The sequence below is a fragment of the Aythya fuligula genome, chromosome 5 (assembly GCF_009819795.1).
Source record: "Aythya fuligula isolate bAytFul2 chromosome 5, bAytFul2.pri, whole genome shotgun sequence".
In the NCBI taxonomy this organism is placed as follows: domain Eukaryota; kingdom Metazoa; phylum Chordata; class Aves; order Anseriformes; family Anatidae; genus Aythya; species Aythya fuligula.
Window position 1 is genome coordinate 18,818,868 of NC_045563.1, and position 17,891 is coordinate 18,836,758.

General features: G+C 46.5%; 1 protein-coding gene across 1 annotated transcript; it reads right to left on the reverse strand.

Annotated features, from left to right (window-relative positions):
• Positions 1–14,588: 14,588 nt before the first annotated feature.
• Positions 14,589–17,458, reverse strand: CHST14 (carbohydrate sulfotransferase 14). Its single transcript, XM_032187915.1, has 2 exons — positions 17,431–17,458; positions 14,589–16,477 (listed from the first exon to the last, which is right to left on the reverse strand). The coding sequence occupies exons 1-2, from the start codon at positions 17,456–17,458 to the stop codon at positions 15,156–15,158; spliced, it is 1,350 nt and encodes a 449-aa protein (XP_032043806.1). The 3' UTR covers positions 14,589–15,155.
• Positions 17,459–17,891: the final 433 nt, after the last annotated feature.

Below are 17,891 nucleotides of genomic sequence, written 5' to 3' on the forward strand. Positions count from 1 at the left end.
GAGGTTGGGATGGCGTGCGCAGCATCCGCGGGAAAGGGCTTGGGAAAAGCACAGTGATTTGGCAAAACGTGCAGTGGTATGGTAAAAAATCCAGTGGCTAGGGAAATACCTGCAGCTAAAACACGCAGCAAAGCTGGCAGGGCATGCAGAGGGCTGGTAAAGTATGGAGCAAGCCCAGTAAAACCTTCAGTGATTCTAGAAAAATGTGCAAAAATCCTGATGAAGCAATGACTCTGGCAAAGCATGCTGTGATCCTGCTAAGCAAGTTGGTAAAAGATGCAAAATGTTCTGCAGTCCCAGTAAAACATGCGGCAACCCCAGCAAAATATGCAGTGACCCCAGCAAAACATGCAGCAGCCTGGTAAAATGTGCAGTGGCTTTGGCAAAATACGCAATAATTCTGGTAAGAGAGGCCAGCATCCCATCAAAACACGCAGCAACTGCAGTAAAACCCAAGGCAGCCCTGATAAAACAAGCAGTGACTTGACAAAACAGAAAGCAATCCCAGGAAGTCACGTAGGAGACCTGGCAAGAAGTAACCCCGGTAAAACATGCGGCAATTTTTTTGGAAAGAGCAGCTGTGGCTCGATGCAGAGGATTTTTGGTACCTGGACCCATTGCATGTGATGTATATTTGCGACCAGCAGCGAGGTGCTTTAAGCGTTCACCTACAGCCTCGAGACGGCTCAAAATTACCCGAGCTAATAACCAGAACGCAAGGAGGCACTAATTACCCACAATCTCATGTGGTCCAAATCCTCCAGGCCCGCAGGGGATGGCAGCAGGGTGTTTCCGAGCAGACAACAGCCTTAAAATATCCCCCGTTTCCTCTCACACTTCCCCTGCAAGTTTTATTTCGGGGGATGATCCCGCTGCTGCTCTCTGTCTCGTGTTTCCACCAGCAGCCCCCATCTCCTCCCTTTATTCACATCCCGATGCCTTTAACCATCATCACTGGCACAGGGGAAAGGAGGAGGGATGGGAGAGAAAGGATTTGCCCCAGGGACAGCCTCTGGAATAGGAAACTCCACCGGGCAGCTCCGATATTGCAGAGCCAGGGGGAGGGCACACTAATGCTGATAAATTGGAGCTTAAAGAGGGGTAAAAAGCAACTCCTGAGCTGTGCAGCTCCCCAGCTCACGCTGAGCATGGTGCAAAATGGTTTTAGGGAAAAGGACTTCATATCCCGATGCAGGAGTGTTCATCTCCAATTCGATTTTTGTCGGTAAAACCCAAAAAGTTTAGCTGCAATTTAAAAGTCTGGGAGGTCACTGTGCTGCGTGAGAGCTGCTGCAGCGACATCAGGAGGAACTGCAGCGGCGCAAAGGGCAGCAGAAAGCTGTTGGGTGACGAATTTCAAGACCAAGAGGACGTGGGAACTGTCACGCCCTGCCACCACGGCGTCTCAGCCCTGTGTGGGGCTGGGGGGGGCCACCCTGCATCTCCCCAGCAGCAGCAAAAACACCCCAAGATTCATTAAAATAAGAGGCATGGCTACCTTTTGCTATTGCTTTTTTAAATTATTATCATTATTATTTTTAGTGCTGCTCACTATGGCAGGAGGTGGAAGCCCTGCAGCCCCAAAGTGCCTCTCTGCAACCTCTGCTAAGGCAGAACAACTTTATTTTCTCCCAGGCCAGGCTTGCTCCTGGTGGGGCTCTCATCAGCTTAAGACCCACTTGGACTTGACAGTGAGCACCTGGAAGACTGATGAGTGAGGAGAGCGAGGAGCCAGATGCTCAAGTGCATTTGCTGTATTTTCATGTTTTATATTTCAAACTTTTTTTCAACTTTTTTCTCCCACCCAGCCCTTTCCATGGGCTGTGCTGCAGTCTTGCAAATGGGCCTGGGTTGCCTCAATTCTGCTCCTTTGCTGTCAGAAAAGCAGGGCCCATGCCCGCCAGACTATTTAGGCATTTATACTTTCAATTTATAATTCTGACATCTTAAAAAAAAACACTATTAAGTGTCAGTCACAGTTTCAGAAAAGTTGTCATGGGGGTGTTTGTGTTGCTGCTCTTTTTAGCATATCCCTATTTTCCACATTTTCCTCCTTACCTGATCATACCCAACAGAGAAATAGCAATAAACAGGATGCTGCAAGTGCATTTCCCAGCCTCCAGCCCCCATGTGTTTGACTGGGGGGAGGAAACACAGCCCTGGCACTTCCAGAGGAGCAGAAGGAGGTGATTCAGCCCCAAAGTGCCCCGTTATCTCCCGTTTCGAAGAATTTTTGCACGGAGCAGGAAGGTGAATCAGCACGGTGCTGCTGCTTTGCTTTGGTTTGCTCCCGCTGCACAGCGAGGTTTCACGGCTCGGGCTGGCACTTTGGGGAGGTACAAAGCAAATTCCCCCAGCTTCTTGGCTCAGGCTCCGTGAGCAAAATCGCATCAAGCTGTGCTAAAAGCGAAGGGAAAATGCAATCTCTAATTCTGTGTTTTGGGCTGGCAGGAAAAGGCTCTTTGGAAGTTATAAAAAACAAAGTGTTTTGTTTGTTTGTTTGTTTTTCTTTTTTCCCCTCCCAGGAGGAAAGGAATCCAACTCACACAGCTTTACAGGCAAATGCAGAAGATTTCCTGAGACGGAGAGGAGGTTGGGTACAACAAAGCTGCATATGCCATGACATGGGATTTCTGTTTTGGTTACCAACCCCTCTAACAACTTCCTTCGAGTCCCAGACATCCCATCCACTATGGACCCTTTTGGCTGCTACAAGAAGAGCAGGACATGTTTGCACGAGAGATTCAAATGCCACAGGAACAACACAAAAAATTCTTCAAACTGAGCTTCCAACAGCAAAAATGCCATTTTTTTGCCCCATTTCTCTGGATAAACCCCTCCAGGGATCACCATCTCAGGGGTGGGGGTTTGGTCTCTGCATGGGTGAAAGAACTCAGAAACCACTTGCTAATAGCATTTACTGTGATGCTCCTCTGGTATGTGCCATCTACAAACATTAATTGTTTTTTTTTTTTTTTTTTTTTTTTTTTTTTTTTTTTTTCTCTTAAAAGAGTCTGTCCTGGAGAGCCTGGACTCTTTGGGTGCTGGCTGAGGTACAGAAAATGATTTTGAAGTTATGCATACCCAAAGCGTGGAGCAACTCTGATCCATCAATGTGCTTTGTATCTCACAGACTGGGACCTTTGCTGTAAGGCATGGAGAAGGCATGGCATGGAGAAGGTGGATGGGCAGCTGTAAGCTTAAAATGAGAGGAAATAAAAAGAAATCCCACTCTTGACAAACAACAGCAACAACAAACTATTAACCAAATGCCCATGGCTTGCTGGGTTTTCCCAGACAGGCCAGGAACTGCCTGTTCTTCCCCCAGAGCCCCTCACCAAGTTGCAGCACTTGAGCCTGACGGTTGGCTTTGAGTCCAGCCTGTGGAGAGGCAAAGGATAATTTTGCAAGGGATAAAGCAGGAAAAGAAAAGCAAAAAAAGAAGAGGGATCCCAATATATGACCATTCTGGGGGCCTCTGGAAACTTGCCATCCAATACTCACTGTATTTAATCAGCTACAGCCATTTGCACCCACTACAAGCCAAAAATGACACCTGGGGGACCCTTAGCATGCTTTTAACCAGGGCTTTCTGCACAGATGCCATACAATAGCATGACATAGGCAGGCTGACCTTTTTTTCCCATTTCTTACACCCTGGAATCTCTACCAGGACAAACTGCTGCCTCTAGTGCATGGGCAGATATCACCCTTCTGTGCACAAATCTCTTTTTTTTTTTTCTTTTTTTTTTTTTTTTCTTCTTTTTTTCCTAAAAGCTGCAAGGCTGTATGAGCACTGAGTCTGCTTGTGTATGTTTGAAACCCATGCTTAGTCAGATGCAAATAGCTCCAAGCAGTGTTTTGCTTTAGCTGCCAAATACTTTTTCTGGTATACGCATTGATTCTTTATTTTTTTTCCTTTTTCTCATCAGGCTGCAGTCAAAACACACACACAAGCGCTGGGTGTCATCATCCCCTGCCTTTCTGCAGCCTCACTGGCACAGACCTGATTCATAGCTGAAATAACATGGGCTGCCTTAAATTTCTGCTCCAGCTCTGGGAAAACTCTTCGTGAAAACTTTGGGTGCTGCTCCAGCTTTCTGGATCTATGGGGTGCAGCTGCCCTGTAAGCTCTGCAGACCCAGTGTGCAGCTTAAGGGCAAATGGAGATTTTTGGCTCAGACTTCAGCAAAGTGACCGTGCAAGAGGAACTTGCCAGCAGCTGATGACGAAACACAGAAATCCAACAGCAGCGGATAGACACGCTAGGATCGAGCTGCAGTGATTTATGGGCTTGATTCTGGGGAGAAATGCAGTGTCTGGGAGATCTGGGCAGGAGTTACCCTGTGCTGAGCAGCTGTTCACACCCGTGATGGTGATCTCAGGGTTGCCACACATCCAAGTTGCAATGAGAAAGGAGAAAAGAGCTATTTCATGCTGCAGAACACCCCAGGATTAAACCATAAAAAACCTGCCTGCAGGCAGGGATGTGCCTATACAATGAGAAAAAGAATGGGGGCACTGCTCAGGGCTCTCTACAGCCTGGCTCAGCACTCATCCGAGCTGCGATCTCACCAGGAGAGTCGAAAATATTGCAGTCCTTTTCCCACGGTTGCTTCTCTATTATTCTTTTTAATAGCCTGTGACGCCACGGTTGCATACGGAAGCGATTTGCTGAATGGGGCTCTAACATAAAGCACGCACTGTCAGCGCTGGGGAAGTTTGGAGGGATGGCAAAAATCCCCGTCCTGTCTATTTTTCTAACAGGTAGTAAGGAGATGAGAAAACCCAGGGGATAAAGAGGTTGGCAGAGCCTGTCTCACTCCTCAGATGGGGTTGCCCTACAAAATGCTTCCTGGGGAAAACCTACACAAACCCTGGGTGGTAACGGTGGGCACCCTGGGTGCTGGGAGCATGATGGCAGCATCCCCAAGAAACCCACCTACTTTTTTCACACCCAACCAGCAGAAAACCTGGGGGCTGGCCAGCGGCAGGATGCCAATGAGCAGGGAAGTGGATTTTTAGCACAATGCTGTCCTCCCTCTCCTCCGGCTCTAGATGTGTATTTTCTTTTACTGCTTTTTCAGTCTGCCGTTGAGAGGAGGTTGCGCTGATATGTCCTCACTGCACTGCTGGCGATGATTCCTGCTAGGAAGGGGAAGGTGATGGGTAAATCCCGTTGAGAGAGAGCAGATCTGTGCTAACTTGCAGCTTTGGGCTGGAGCCGTGCCTGAGGACCCTGCCATGATGCTTATTTTGTCTGCAAAGCCAGGACTGCATTCAGGAAAGCGGGGTCATAAAAATGACATCTTTCCTCTCAAATCCATTCCATGTGTGCACGCCAGAGGCGTATCTGCCGATGTGAGCAGCTGCTGAAGTCTGTCTTATTTTCTAACAAACCAGCCTGATTGTGATGCTCATCCATCAGCAGAGCTCTTAGCCAAAATCTGCCCTGAGGCCATGTGGACAAGCTCTTTGAGGGAGCGGGTCCCCAATGAGGACAAGCTGCAGACGGTGCCAGCAAAACAACCACATGGTGGACAGCCACAGAGGTGTCTGTCCTGCAGAAGTCCCTTCAGTCCAGCTTCATTTCAAGAGGACCAGTGGAAGTTTGGCTGTTTAAATACATTTCTATTTCTTTCTCATCTGAAGAATTGAAAAGAAATCACCGTGTTTTCTGAAGAGCTGAATCAGACCTGTCCCTGGAACCCCTCAAGCTTGACCTGCTGGATCTCCAAAGTCCCCTTCCAGCCTTGATTAAAACCCCTTCACTAAGGGCCTTGCAGGAGTCGATGCAATTCTTCCTAAACGAGCATCGCACATGGGGCTGCATTGATCTCTCCTGCTGGGAGCAAAAAGATAATTAAGAGCAACCTCTTTGGACCTCTCTCGCTGGGAAGCAAGACCCTTCTCCATCAGCTGCCTGCTACTATTCGCAGCTCGGAGAAAACTGCAGCTTTTACACTCCTACTCTTTTCTAATTGCTTCGCTTGGCTGCTGATACCCAAATGTTGATCAATGATGGTCAGCAGGCCATCAAAACTAGCTGCAAGGAACAGCGGGCATGATTTTAACTGGGGGAATTTAAAAAAAACAGCAAACAAACAAAGAAAACTACCATCCTCCCTTTCTTGCTGTGAGCTTGCTATTCCATTTGCAGATGGCCAAAAGAGCAGTTTATCGCTTCCTATATACCTATACAGTTTCCTATACTCCCATATACCTCGAAGCATATAGGAAGTCTGCACGCAGTGTGAATCCCCACTCCTCTCCATAGCACTATCAGGGCACATTTCTCTCTCCCAGACCTCAGCACCTCTCCTTTTTCTCCATGGGGACATTGTTAATGTCTTCCTTCTGGCATCAAGGAGAGGCACGGCTTTGTGCCACTCTGCATTTTCCATTATGACCAGAGCCCTGATTCCTGCTCCCTCTCCACCTTCAGGAACACCACAGGGGATAAAAGAGCTTTTTTTCCACCCTTTGCCTTCACAAGGCCATGAAAAGGTGCAATCCTTCCAACTAAACATCCTAGGTAGAAGCATGCTGCTTGAAGCCTGACCCCAGCCTGCAACAAAGCCAAACCCTCTAAAGTCCTTGTGCACGAAGTTACAAGGGAAAAGCAGCACCACGTATTATCTGTTTCCCCTCAAAGTCACATTTTTGAGAGCTGATATAGTAAAATGATCCGTAAGCATGTTACCCAACTCTTCTCTGTGTGCCTGGCAATGGCACATTCCCAGTTTTCCTGGATGCCGTAACCTGATGCTTGCAGCCCAAGCCAGCACTGACGTAAATGTGTTGCTTTTGAATGATGGAAGCCTTCAGATTAAAATGCAGTTCTCTGGCTCTGGTCTGAGAGCTACACCCCTGTTGCATCCCAAATTCACACCTTGACTGAAACCAGGATGAATTTCTTTTCCACTGCCAACCTGCAGAAGACCAAGCTCCCCCTAAAGCACAAATCCTGAGCATCCAGTGGCTGCTCTTGGAAATCCTTGCACTCACAATGATTTCAGCATGCATGATTTGCTTGGATAGTCACTCCCAGAAACGAAATACATTTTGGCATCCTCTTTGCTAATTTTAAGCATTGCTCTGACTTAATGAGAAAGCAAGGACAACACCTCATGGTTTAGTCTACTGCCAGACTGAATGGATGGGCACTGAGCAGCAGCAAGCAAGAGTTTTAGCCATGAAATTGTCCTTTCCAACTGCTTCATGTAACCTCTCAAAGAATGAAAGTGTTGTTGGGCATATCCTTCTTTCATTAACCTGATCAGGGCTGCTTTTGAATGCATGAACTGATTCGAGCCTTATAAATCTGGAATAAACCAGGAATAAATCTGCACCTTAGGGTGATTCTGCTGAACTCAGTGAAGCTAAAGACAGAGGGAGATCAGACGAGGCTTGTTCAACGCCCTTCCACGCAGTTCTGATGTTTCAGATATCTCTATTTTTGGTGGCTTTCGGCCAAAGGGCAAACTGCCAAGATTAAGCGTATCAGAGCTCTCTGAGCCCATTGCTGTACCGGCTCTGAGCCAGTTTTTCCTCACCTGGGGACCCATGGGCTCCCATGGAAATTGTGTGGCCAACAAGGTGTGAAGATGATGCAGCTTCCATTATTTCCATGGAAACCAGCTTTAGTCAGGGCTCGGACTGGAGATTTTTTTTTAATTTTTTTTTTTTTTTTAACAACTGCTTCTGCCTAGCACGAGCTTTTTACTGCTGATAAATTATAAATATTTTGTGCAAATCTTCCATCCTGCCTTCCCTAGCTCCTTGCTGGAATATGGGGACACCAGCCCTTACCTAGCTCCTTTGCTAACTGGAGTCTTGTAAGCCCCCTGCAAATCTAAAGGATCCCATTGGCCTCATCCAAATATTTGCCCCAAAGGTCTCACCCCAAGCAGCTTTGCTCTGCTTCCTGCAGTAAGGTGGGCATTTCTTCCAAAAGATTATGACATCAAAACCAACCTTGTGCCAAAATAAAATGGTTGTTCATCAGGAAAAGTAGCAAACTAAGCAAGAAGCATTTTGTGCTTGTACATTCACTTTTTTTTCATTGTCACTTACTTTTGCAGCAGCCTAGAGCCAGGTCGTGCTCACCTCCTTTAGTGGAAGCTGCTTTCTCATTGTCTCCCAACAAAACCTAGGACAGAGCTGTGACTGGAGGCAGCCTCCTCACTGGTGAGTAGGGGACAAGCATGCAGGGCTGGCAGCTGAAAAAAAAGGAAAGCTTTGAATACCCCACCTTTACCCACAACCTCTCATAATGCTTTCAACAATGGATTTGCTGTCCTTTTCTAGGAGCTTTGTGGGGCTGTCAGAGCCTCGCCGCCTTGGCAAACCTTTGCTGCTATCGTTACCCGCAAAAGGGCTGTAAAAGCCTCTGCGGTGTTTTCACTGGATGAAGTATTTTTTTTTTTTTTTTCCTTTGCTGAATAAACTCTTCCATGACTCAGGCAGCTGCTGGGGCGTGTGTGTGTGTACACTGCACTACAAGGAAACCCCTGGCTCACAGGGCACTCGTTTTGGAAAAATCCAGCTGAGTTTTCAAACCCATGTCCAGTTGTGTTGTTTTCTTTTTTCTTTTTAACTCCCCTAAGCACCCTGATCTTAGCAAAGGCAAAACAGGAAAGATGCATGGCTTTCAAGACAGTCTGAAGTCCATGTCAGCACCTTGTGAATTCATTGCTTTTATCTCTAGCTGTTTTGCTACCATTTGCCTTCGTGTTGCAAGAGGGCAAGGCAGGGCATGCTCTGTGTGGGTTAAAATAAAACTAGACAGGGTTATTTACCACTTTTCAAGAGCCCCTGGACACAAGACCAGCCATTTTGGGTGCATTCTCCCAGGTAGCATGGAAGCATCACTGTTGAAGTTATTCCTGAGATGCAGAAAAGAAAAATGAACCCACCAACAACAACAAAAACAACAACAACAACAAACACTGTGTTTTTCTACAGATTTTCAGCTTGCTGTTGCATGCAGACACTATGCCTTGCACCTTAAAGCAGACCTGCAATAAAATTTTAGCATCCACCTGCAGAAAGAAAGTAGAAGAAAGGGCAGTTACACCCTGGACAAAACAACGCTGGTATTTACACTGCAATTGGCATGAACCAGAAAGACATAAGACTACAGTTCTGTTTTAATAGCTTGTTGTATTTTTTTTAGTGCCTTAAAGTCAATGTTTGCAGAAGATTTTACCAGCTCTGTTTACCTCCCAGTCACTGCCTATGAGGTTTGGGCTAGATTTTGATCCAAAGAACTTTTCCCTGCTCTGTTCAGCAGCATCCCAAAGGCAAAAACGTCATCAGAAGTACCCTTCTCATGAAGCTGGAACAAAAAAACTCACAAAACAACCCCGCTCAGTTTGACCTGAGCTCTGCTCTCTGCTACCAAACCGTGCACAGCTGAACAAGCTCTTCTAAAACCACAGGCAAAAATTCCCTCACCAGGGTATAGGTGGGAGTCCTCAATATCCATGTAGGGAGTCAGATTATAGGGATTCTTTCCATATAGCTTGGACCCTCAGAAGTAAGACACACGATTGTAAGCACTACAGAAGAACCCCGAGGGGTATGTGCAGAGTACTGCCTCCACCAGGATATCTCAGCCTCATTACACACAACAGCCCGTTAAAGACATTTTCCTTCAGCTTTTTCAAAACAAAATAAACCTCCCAAGGATGATCGTGCTCCTGCGTGAAGAAAAAAAGAAATCCCACCTAAAAGCAAGAGGAACTGTCTGCGGATATTCTCCCCCATAATAAAATAATAATATAAAAGGTTTGAAACAAAGAGGAGCAGAAGCAAAGCTGGTTTGGTGCCTTGTGCAGACATCAAAACAAGCATCCGTGGCACTGCTTGCTCCCGCCGTGCTCCAGAGAGCTTTATTCCCGTTAGATACAGGGTTATGGCTAGCAGCCAGCGAGGCGACTGGCAGCGTTAATGCACTTACTTCAGCACCAGTGCCTGGCAAGGAAGTTATTTATTTCTGCAAAAGCAATAGGAAAAAGCCCACAGGAAAGAGGAAAAAATCTGACGCACGCACCAGAGCTCAGCTGTGAAGCTCAGAGGGACCGTGCTTAAAACCCTGTTCTTTCCACCAGCAGCTGGCTGCAATGAACCTGCTTTAGAAATTCGGAGGGCCCAGGCTGCAGATGCCAAATGCCAGCTCAGTGAGCGCTCCTTGTCACCAGCACTGGCTCTGCGATGCTGATGCTCCCTCCCCGAGTTGTCCAGGTCCAAATGGTTTCTTCTGCCTGGTGTGAAATCCCCATGCTTTGATGAATGGTCTTCACGTCGCACTGCCAACCGCCGGCCCCGCGGGTGTTAGGTATGCTGAGATGAGGCTTTCCAGACCTGCTAACATTGGAATTGGTAAATGAGGCAATACGTAAAACGATTTTTTGAAACAATAAGGGATCATGACCTGTCCTGCTCCCTTCTCCAAAGGGGAAAACAAACCAGCAGCCCTGCATACTAAACTCAAACGGCTCGCTTATTCCCATTCCTGTAGTCCCAGTGCAATATGGAAATTATTTAAGACGTCGGCTCACTGACATGCTGTTATGATTTAAACAAGACAACACAGAGCAGGGATGGATTTTTCACACCTCTCAGCTGGTTAACCCCTGGCGAGCAGGGACCTTCTCACTGTGTGCCTGTGGTCGTTCCTTCTGGGAGCACTCAGAGCTGCCGTGCTCACACCGCTGCAGAAACCAAGGTCTTCTTCCACGAAGCAAGAGGATGCACGAAGCTCAATTCACAGGAGGATCACCTAAATCAGACCTGATCCACGAACGAGTGAATCTGTCTCAAGTATAGCATGAGTTATGAGAAATAACCCAGCAAACCGATACAACAAAATCATAATGGCAGGTTGCAGTTACCTATTTTTTTTTCATGCTTTCAGCAAAAAGAAATGCCAGCAAATTGGAAAGACACAAGCACGCAGGACTGTATGGAAGATGCCACACTGAGCACTGACGGACATTTAGCATCTGATACTGGATCACTAAATCCCTGAGGAAAAAAAAAAAAAAAAAAAAAAAAAGGTTTTATGCCTTTGTCCTGTCTCCAGCACAAAATCCCACATCATTGTGTATGTATATTATGAGGGATATAGAGATTTAATGTAAGAAAATACATAAATGTACCCCAGGCAGGAATCAGACACAACTACTGCTAGCAAGCAGTCCAGAACCAAACATGCACCAAGCATAACTCTCTGTCTGCTAACAAGCCACGGCATGAAGTAGGTGTTCATCAGCACAAAGTGCAGGAACTTGACCTTACAAAAGAGAACTCTCCCAGCTCTTCCTCAGACTCTTCATCTGTTACCTTCTCTGATCATTGCATTTCTTTCACGATCAATTAAATCCTCATAAAATACTCTGGAAGCATTCCTCCGTGCAAAAAGAATCACTCCATGTCACAGGGAGCTCTGGACATCATACAGGCATTGATTTGGGGGAAAGAGAAGGCGTTAGGGCTGGCTCATGACCAGCACTCACATGGGGGTAAAGCACTCAACTTCTTTCTGCAGCCCCCCACTACAACTATGGGAGTTACAAGCAATAAAAAGATCAGTGCAACATATTCTTCTCTTAAATTTGGTAGAAGTGGATTGGCATGTCCAAGAGTCAGCAGGGAAGCAAGAATAAACCAGCACACACAAATGGAAAAAATTGAGAGCCCCAAATGCTTTTTTTTTTTTTTTTTTTTAAGGTAACCTCCTTTTAATAAGGAGGGACTAATGGCAAATTAAAATAAAATCTCATTGTGATAATCTAGAGGGACATTGTCAGAAGGTCTCCATATAATGAGACGGAATTAAGCTACCAGAGTGTCTCCAGGTATTCTCGCATGCTTCTGCAGAGAAAACAGGAGAGTGGCATGGTCCGGGCAATGATTTTGACATGAAGCTAGGAAAAGCAACTGAGAAAAATGCAGGGCCAAGACCCCAGCGCTAAAACCTCCAGCTGTTCAAGCTGGGGAAGCTTGGGGCATCCCATCTAGTGTCGAGGCTTCACAAATAATAAATCAAAAAAGAACAGATCAGCTTCTTATTCTGCTTGGCGACTGCAAGAATGGAGATGGGAAAGTGGAAAAAGGAGCTGCTATGCTGAATAGATCAGAAAGGAGAAGTGTTTGAGAAAGAACAGAGTTTGATCAAACCTAGACAGCTTCTAACTTCATGATTACCTCCTCCCAGTATGTACCAGAGCTGCTCTGAAGTCCTTCACTGAAGTCTCTGCTTTCAGTTTCCCCAGGTCCCCAGGAGGAGGGCTGGATCCTGCTCCGTGTCTCTTACCTCCTGCAGACACTGCCAGCTCTGGAATTTGCTCAGGATTTATTCCATGCCAGAGAAACACCTGACTACAAGAAATAAAACAGCTGGTAAGAGATGAGTTTCTTTTCCTTTTTGCTCCCTTCCTACTCAGCTGAAAGATTTCTCAGAAAATTGTATTTTTAGCTACAGATAAAAAGAAGTAGCACTAATGGGAACCCAATTGATTTTTCATACTTGCATTCACCAGCCTACAAGTGGCTGACTTGCCACAAAGAGGTAAGAAAATCAAAGACAGATCAGAAGAACAAAGACGTGACCCCGACCGAGGAAGAGGAATGGGCTGTAGAGGCAGATGACAAAATCCTCCCCTGCCATGGCTTTTGGGAAGACTTTTCCACACTTTGGCAGGTATGGTACAAATTTCTGCTCAAGCTATGAGGTTTTGTGGGTTTTGCTCACATTTAAGCCTTTCTTAAAGAAGGGTACAAGGAACTGGAAAAAGGCTGTCTGCTTTTATTTAGAGAGAAAAAGGCAGTCAATGACATCCAGTGAAGTGCAGAATCCATGACAAGCAAAATCCGTCTGCGTGCAATAAATGAGATTAAGGGGACAAGAGACCAAAAAATTAATGTGGCGAACAGAAGGTGCAGCAGATAAACAAGCAGGCAGCACAAACTTTTCACATTTCTGAGAAATAAGCATTTAACAAAAACCCAGTTGCTGAACAAGTAGGAAACATTCCCTCAGCCTCACTGACACAAAGACAGTAAAGTCTAACCAGCTTATTCCCAGTTAGAAAGACATTAAGGTAATCATAGAATCATAGAATCATAGAATATCCTGAGTTGGAAGGGACCCTTAAGGATCATCAAGTAATGTTTAATTAAAACCCAGACCATTCCATCACTGGCATTTGCTTCGCAATATAAAATTAAATCTGATTCCCAGCTGACATCTGGTGTGTTTGGCTGGAGAACAAGGCAGATCCATATCAATTGGCTTGCTGGGCCCCAGATATTCCTGCATCATCACCAAAATCACCAGGGCAGACAGGAGTTTTAGCCACACATACCTGGCACAAAAGCCCATGTCTAACGCATTTTTTGAAAGGCACAGGTGGATGCGGAAGGACGCAGCCAGGAGCTGAAGTCCATGAGCGTAGCACTCATTGCTCTCATACACAACCCTGATCCCATCAGAAGTAGAAATCTTTGAGCTCCATAAACTCAAACTGCCGTGCTATTGACTTGAGCAGAAGGAGGTGGCAATTTCACCATGTGTGTTCATAGATGCAGTGAATCTATTGTCACGTAAGGCTATGCCCTAGGCAGGATTTTCCATCCCTCCACCTTGAGTTCAGTTGAATGGGGCTCCATGCCCTTCTTCCAATTTTGGAAATCTTATTTTTTTTTTAAAAAAAAAAAAAGGAGAAATAAACTTATTTTTGTCTGTTACTTCCTTGAGATTAATTCCAGGAAACCATCAAGTCTCTGCCGTACCTGTAGTCCATCTGCACTGCTTTGTATCAACACCACTGCAATTAGGTGCCTATTTTGCTGCTGACTGCTGCTTTTTATCCAATTGCCTGTGTTGTCCAATTGTTCGGCTTGGATGAGTTCCTTTCTCCACTGGTTACCACTGCTCTGACACTTATAACAGAAATTATTCAAGGCAGGAATTGCCTCTTTGTCATACTTTTAACGCATAGCATAAGGGGAAGAAGGCCTCTCACAAGAATTCAAGTAAACATTAACACTGAAGGAAAAGCACAAAGCAATAGATTCATTCATATAAAAATTTTATTTAAAAGGAGGACACAGCCCCCGAAACAGCACTGTACATTATGTCCCAAACTTTTACAATTTAACAGTCATAATTAAATACAAATAGCTACAAAAACGATGTGCACATCAGAAAAGAGGAACTAGTCCTCCAATTGTTCGAAATGTGACTGCAGAAAGTGTTTGTCCATGGTGGTTTGCAATGCATGTGAGCACACAGGTACCCACTGAGGCTGTGAACAGGCACAGGTTGGATTTTTTTTTGGTTTGTTTGTTTTTTTGTCATAAGAGCCATGATGGCTTTTGATCTTATCAGATCTTTAGCTTAAAGAGAAAGAGAAGAGCAAATTGTTAGAGCTTGATGCTGCATCTGATTATGCTATGCTGAGTAAATATATTGCATTTTCGTATCATAAGTCACACTTTTTTTTTTTATTATCATTAGTTTTGTTTCAATGATAAGTAATTAAAAGCAAAAACACAGGTACTATTGCTGTCATGAGGGAAAAAAAAAAAAACACAGCCTCACTCAACCACCATCTATATATGAGAAAATGAAGTAGAAACAAAGCCAAATTTTAAGACTTTTTTTTACTCATACCTGAAAAACTACCTCTAGTCTAACCTAGGACCAGTTTTAACAGCACTGACTTCCAGCGCATCAACCACTATTTCAAGTTATGATTGTGAGTCAGCTGCGCACTACGTAGTAGTAAACACAAAAAAAGGAGGAAGAATATTTAAAATATATCAATTTTCTTGACATCCTTACAAAAGTTTTCCATGCTGTGCCATAAAAAGAATTTGAAGCAAAATAGATTTACAAAAGCTATTGTGCTCGAGTCAGCGGCATATGTACACATTAAAATTGGAACAATACAAAAAGTATTCTTAGTAGAAAAGGCAATATATAAAATTATATAAAAGAGTGTTTTAAAAGTATACAATTAGGAAATTATGCATAGAAGAGTGTTTCACAGGCCCTGCAGCAACACATGATTTGTAGCAACGGCCGTCTTAGCAAATCCTTGCCAGCGTAGGCAGAATTTCTGCCAGATCCTGAAACAAAAAACTCATTGCCTACAGAATTCGCTGGTGATGTTTGGAAGGGGATAGGCAAAGAGGGAGAAATCCAGGATGTATTTTGGTAGCAGCTCTTTTATCAGCTTTTGTTGGGTGTTGCATAGGTAGTAATGGAGTGTTTCTGCTGTCACGGGCTTGTACCACGACTGCCTTTCTGGGAAGCGGATGAAGGAAGGTGCCTGAACTTTCTCAAGAACATGGTTTGCGTCCTCATTCAGCCGCTCGTAGGAGCCGATGAAGTCGTACCTGACAGCGCAGGGCTGGCACAGGTTGTAGATGGGCATCCAGTGCTCGTTCATCTTTTCCACATCCTCATCCAGCAGGTAGCGGAGAAACTCGGAGAAGGTCACGTCATCACCTGCTGATTTACCCCCATTTTTCCGGTACCTCCTGACGATCTCCACCCCGTACTTCAGCTGGTACTCCTTGATCTCCCCAAACTTATTCCTGTAGGCTGACAGCAGCCTCTCCGCGGGGTTTCGCACGAAGATGAACTTGTAGTAGTTCTTCAGGCGGTAGTTGATCTCCTCTGGCTTCATGTCCCCCAGGAACACCAGGTCGCTCTTGTGGTCCATCTTGAGCTTGACGTCGACGCTCTCCAGCGCTCCATCCAGCACCTTCAGGATGCGCTTCCAGTTGGAGCAGGCCACCTTGGGGACGTAGCAGTACAGAAAGCGGTACTTGTCGCTGACCAGGAGGTGACGGAGCAGTGTCCGCCGCTGGCCGGCCGGCAGCTCCCAGACGCTGCGGGGCATGGCCCGCTGCCCGCAGACCGAGCGGATGGTGCGGTTGCGGATGTCCCGCAGCACCTCATGGTCGAAGTCACCAGGGACCTCCCTGCCACCCACCCTCCGGGCAAGCTCACTCGCCGGCGGGTGCAGCGGGGGCGGCTTCACCTCGGCCAGGATGCCCTTCTCGATCATCAGCAGCAGCCCGCTGGAGGCCAGGATCACGCCGAACATCAACATGGAGGGCAGCAGCACCGTGCCGCCCGCCCGCAAACGGGACCGGCTGCAGGCCGAGGCGGGCGCCCGCCTCACCTCCCCGGAGAAGTGGGACCGGGGGAACATGGCCTCGAAGGAGCCGGCCCAACGCCGCCTCAGCCTCCCAGCCTCATGCCCGGGGAGAAGGGGGGAGCTGGATGCCGGCTCCCGGCCGCCGGCACCGGGGAAGGGGGCTGAGGCGGGGCAGCCGCCGGCAGTGACGGCCGCGCGGGGCGGGCAGGGGGGCGGCGGAGGCGGCGGCCATTTCGCGGCGTCCCCGCCCCGCGCCCATCCTTCCCCCTTCTCTCCATCCCTGCCTCCTTCTTCCCCTCACGGGGGAGCGGGCAGGGAGCCTCGGAGGGTGTCCTCCGGTCCCTTCAGGCGGCTCCGTGAGGGACGGGAGCCCGGAGCCGGCCGCCGCCGCCCTTCCAGTCAGGGCTGCAGCCCCACCGCGTTCCTCGATTCCTGAGTGCCTCACTCAGGGCAGGCGCAGTTTTTAGGGTGCACGAACATCCCACGCTCTCCTCTCCCCATAATAAGTATTACATTTAAGGAAATAAACCACCCCCGGGCTTGGTTCCGAACTACAGGACAGATTTGGAGGGTGCTCGTAGCCCAGAGGAGGCTTCCAGACCCTTCAGGGCTGCGTTTTCTGCACCCAGACCCTACCTGCACACACTGTTCCTGTAACAAACACTGAGGTGCAAAGAGTGGGTTTTAAACCCACCGAGTCTGAAGCTGCACCTTTTGACACCCAGTGCTTCCCCACTTGTATTTAGTCATTCTGCAGCATGATACAGGCTTTAATTAGATATCTGTAGTCTGCATTTTCCCCAATACTTCATTAAGCCTGACTACTATTAATTAGCTATGGCATGTTTTGTTTAACCCTTTAACATTTTATTGCACAGTTTCAGCATTGAAAGTGGAAGATAAAGTGATTTAAGTTACCTTGTGAGCTCTCTGCAGCTTCTTGGGTGCTGTGTAGAGGGGAGTCTAAGCCAAGGACAGCTGTGCCACCACCTGGAAGGCAAAGAAAAATATTTCTGAATACGTAGGTATTTCCCCCAAGCCTTGCTCTTCAGATTGTCTGCATGACTCGAGCTGAAGCTCTCCTCACACCACCTTCGCCTAAAGCAAACCCTAAAAGCAGCAACAAGCTGTAACCAGAGGCTTGTAATTGGAGCCAGGTAGGCAGCCCGAACAGCAGGTAAATGCTCAACTAGACATAAGGATGCAATTTCTAAATAGAGCTCTTTCCAGAGCAGAAATCATTTCATACTTGTATTGTTCAGCATATTTTTCTTCATTGCACTTTCGGAGTATACCACAAGGTTTGTGCTTCTTAACTAGTCTTCCAGGGACTCTGTCAAAAGCTTTCTTAACATCAAAAGAAAACAGCTTAGTTTTCTTTGATCAAAACCCAAGAGTGTTTTGTCAGCCAAGACAGACAAAGTATTTGTAGTGAAGTGCAAGTGCCTGAAGCTAGATTATTTTACATTTTACAGTTTTATTTTGATGTAAATACAGCATTCAAGTTTTAGGAAGATACTGAATATTCTACACTGTGATCAGCAACACAGCTGAAAATCTGCACAATCTGTAGCATTACCAGATTTCTGATATGATTTCAGAGGACAGGTCCGAGGATCTGATCTTGATCTTAATACCAGTGGAAACTGAAGGTGTGCCAACGTATGAGATGAGAATCAGACCTACTTGGAAAGTCTGCATCTCGGAGAA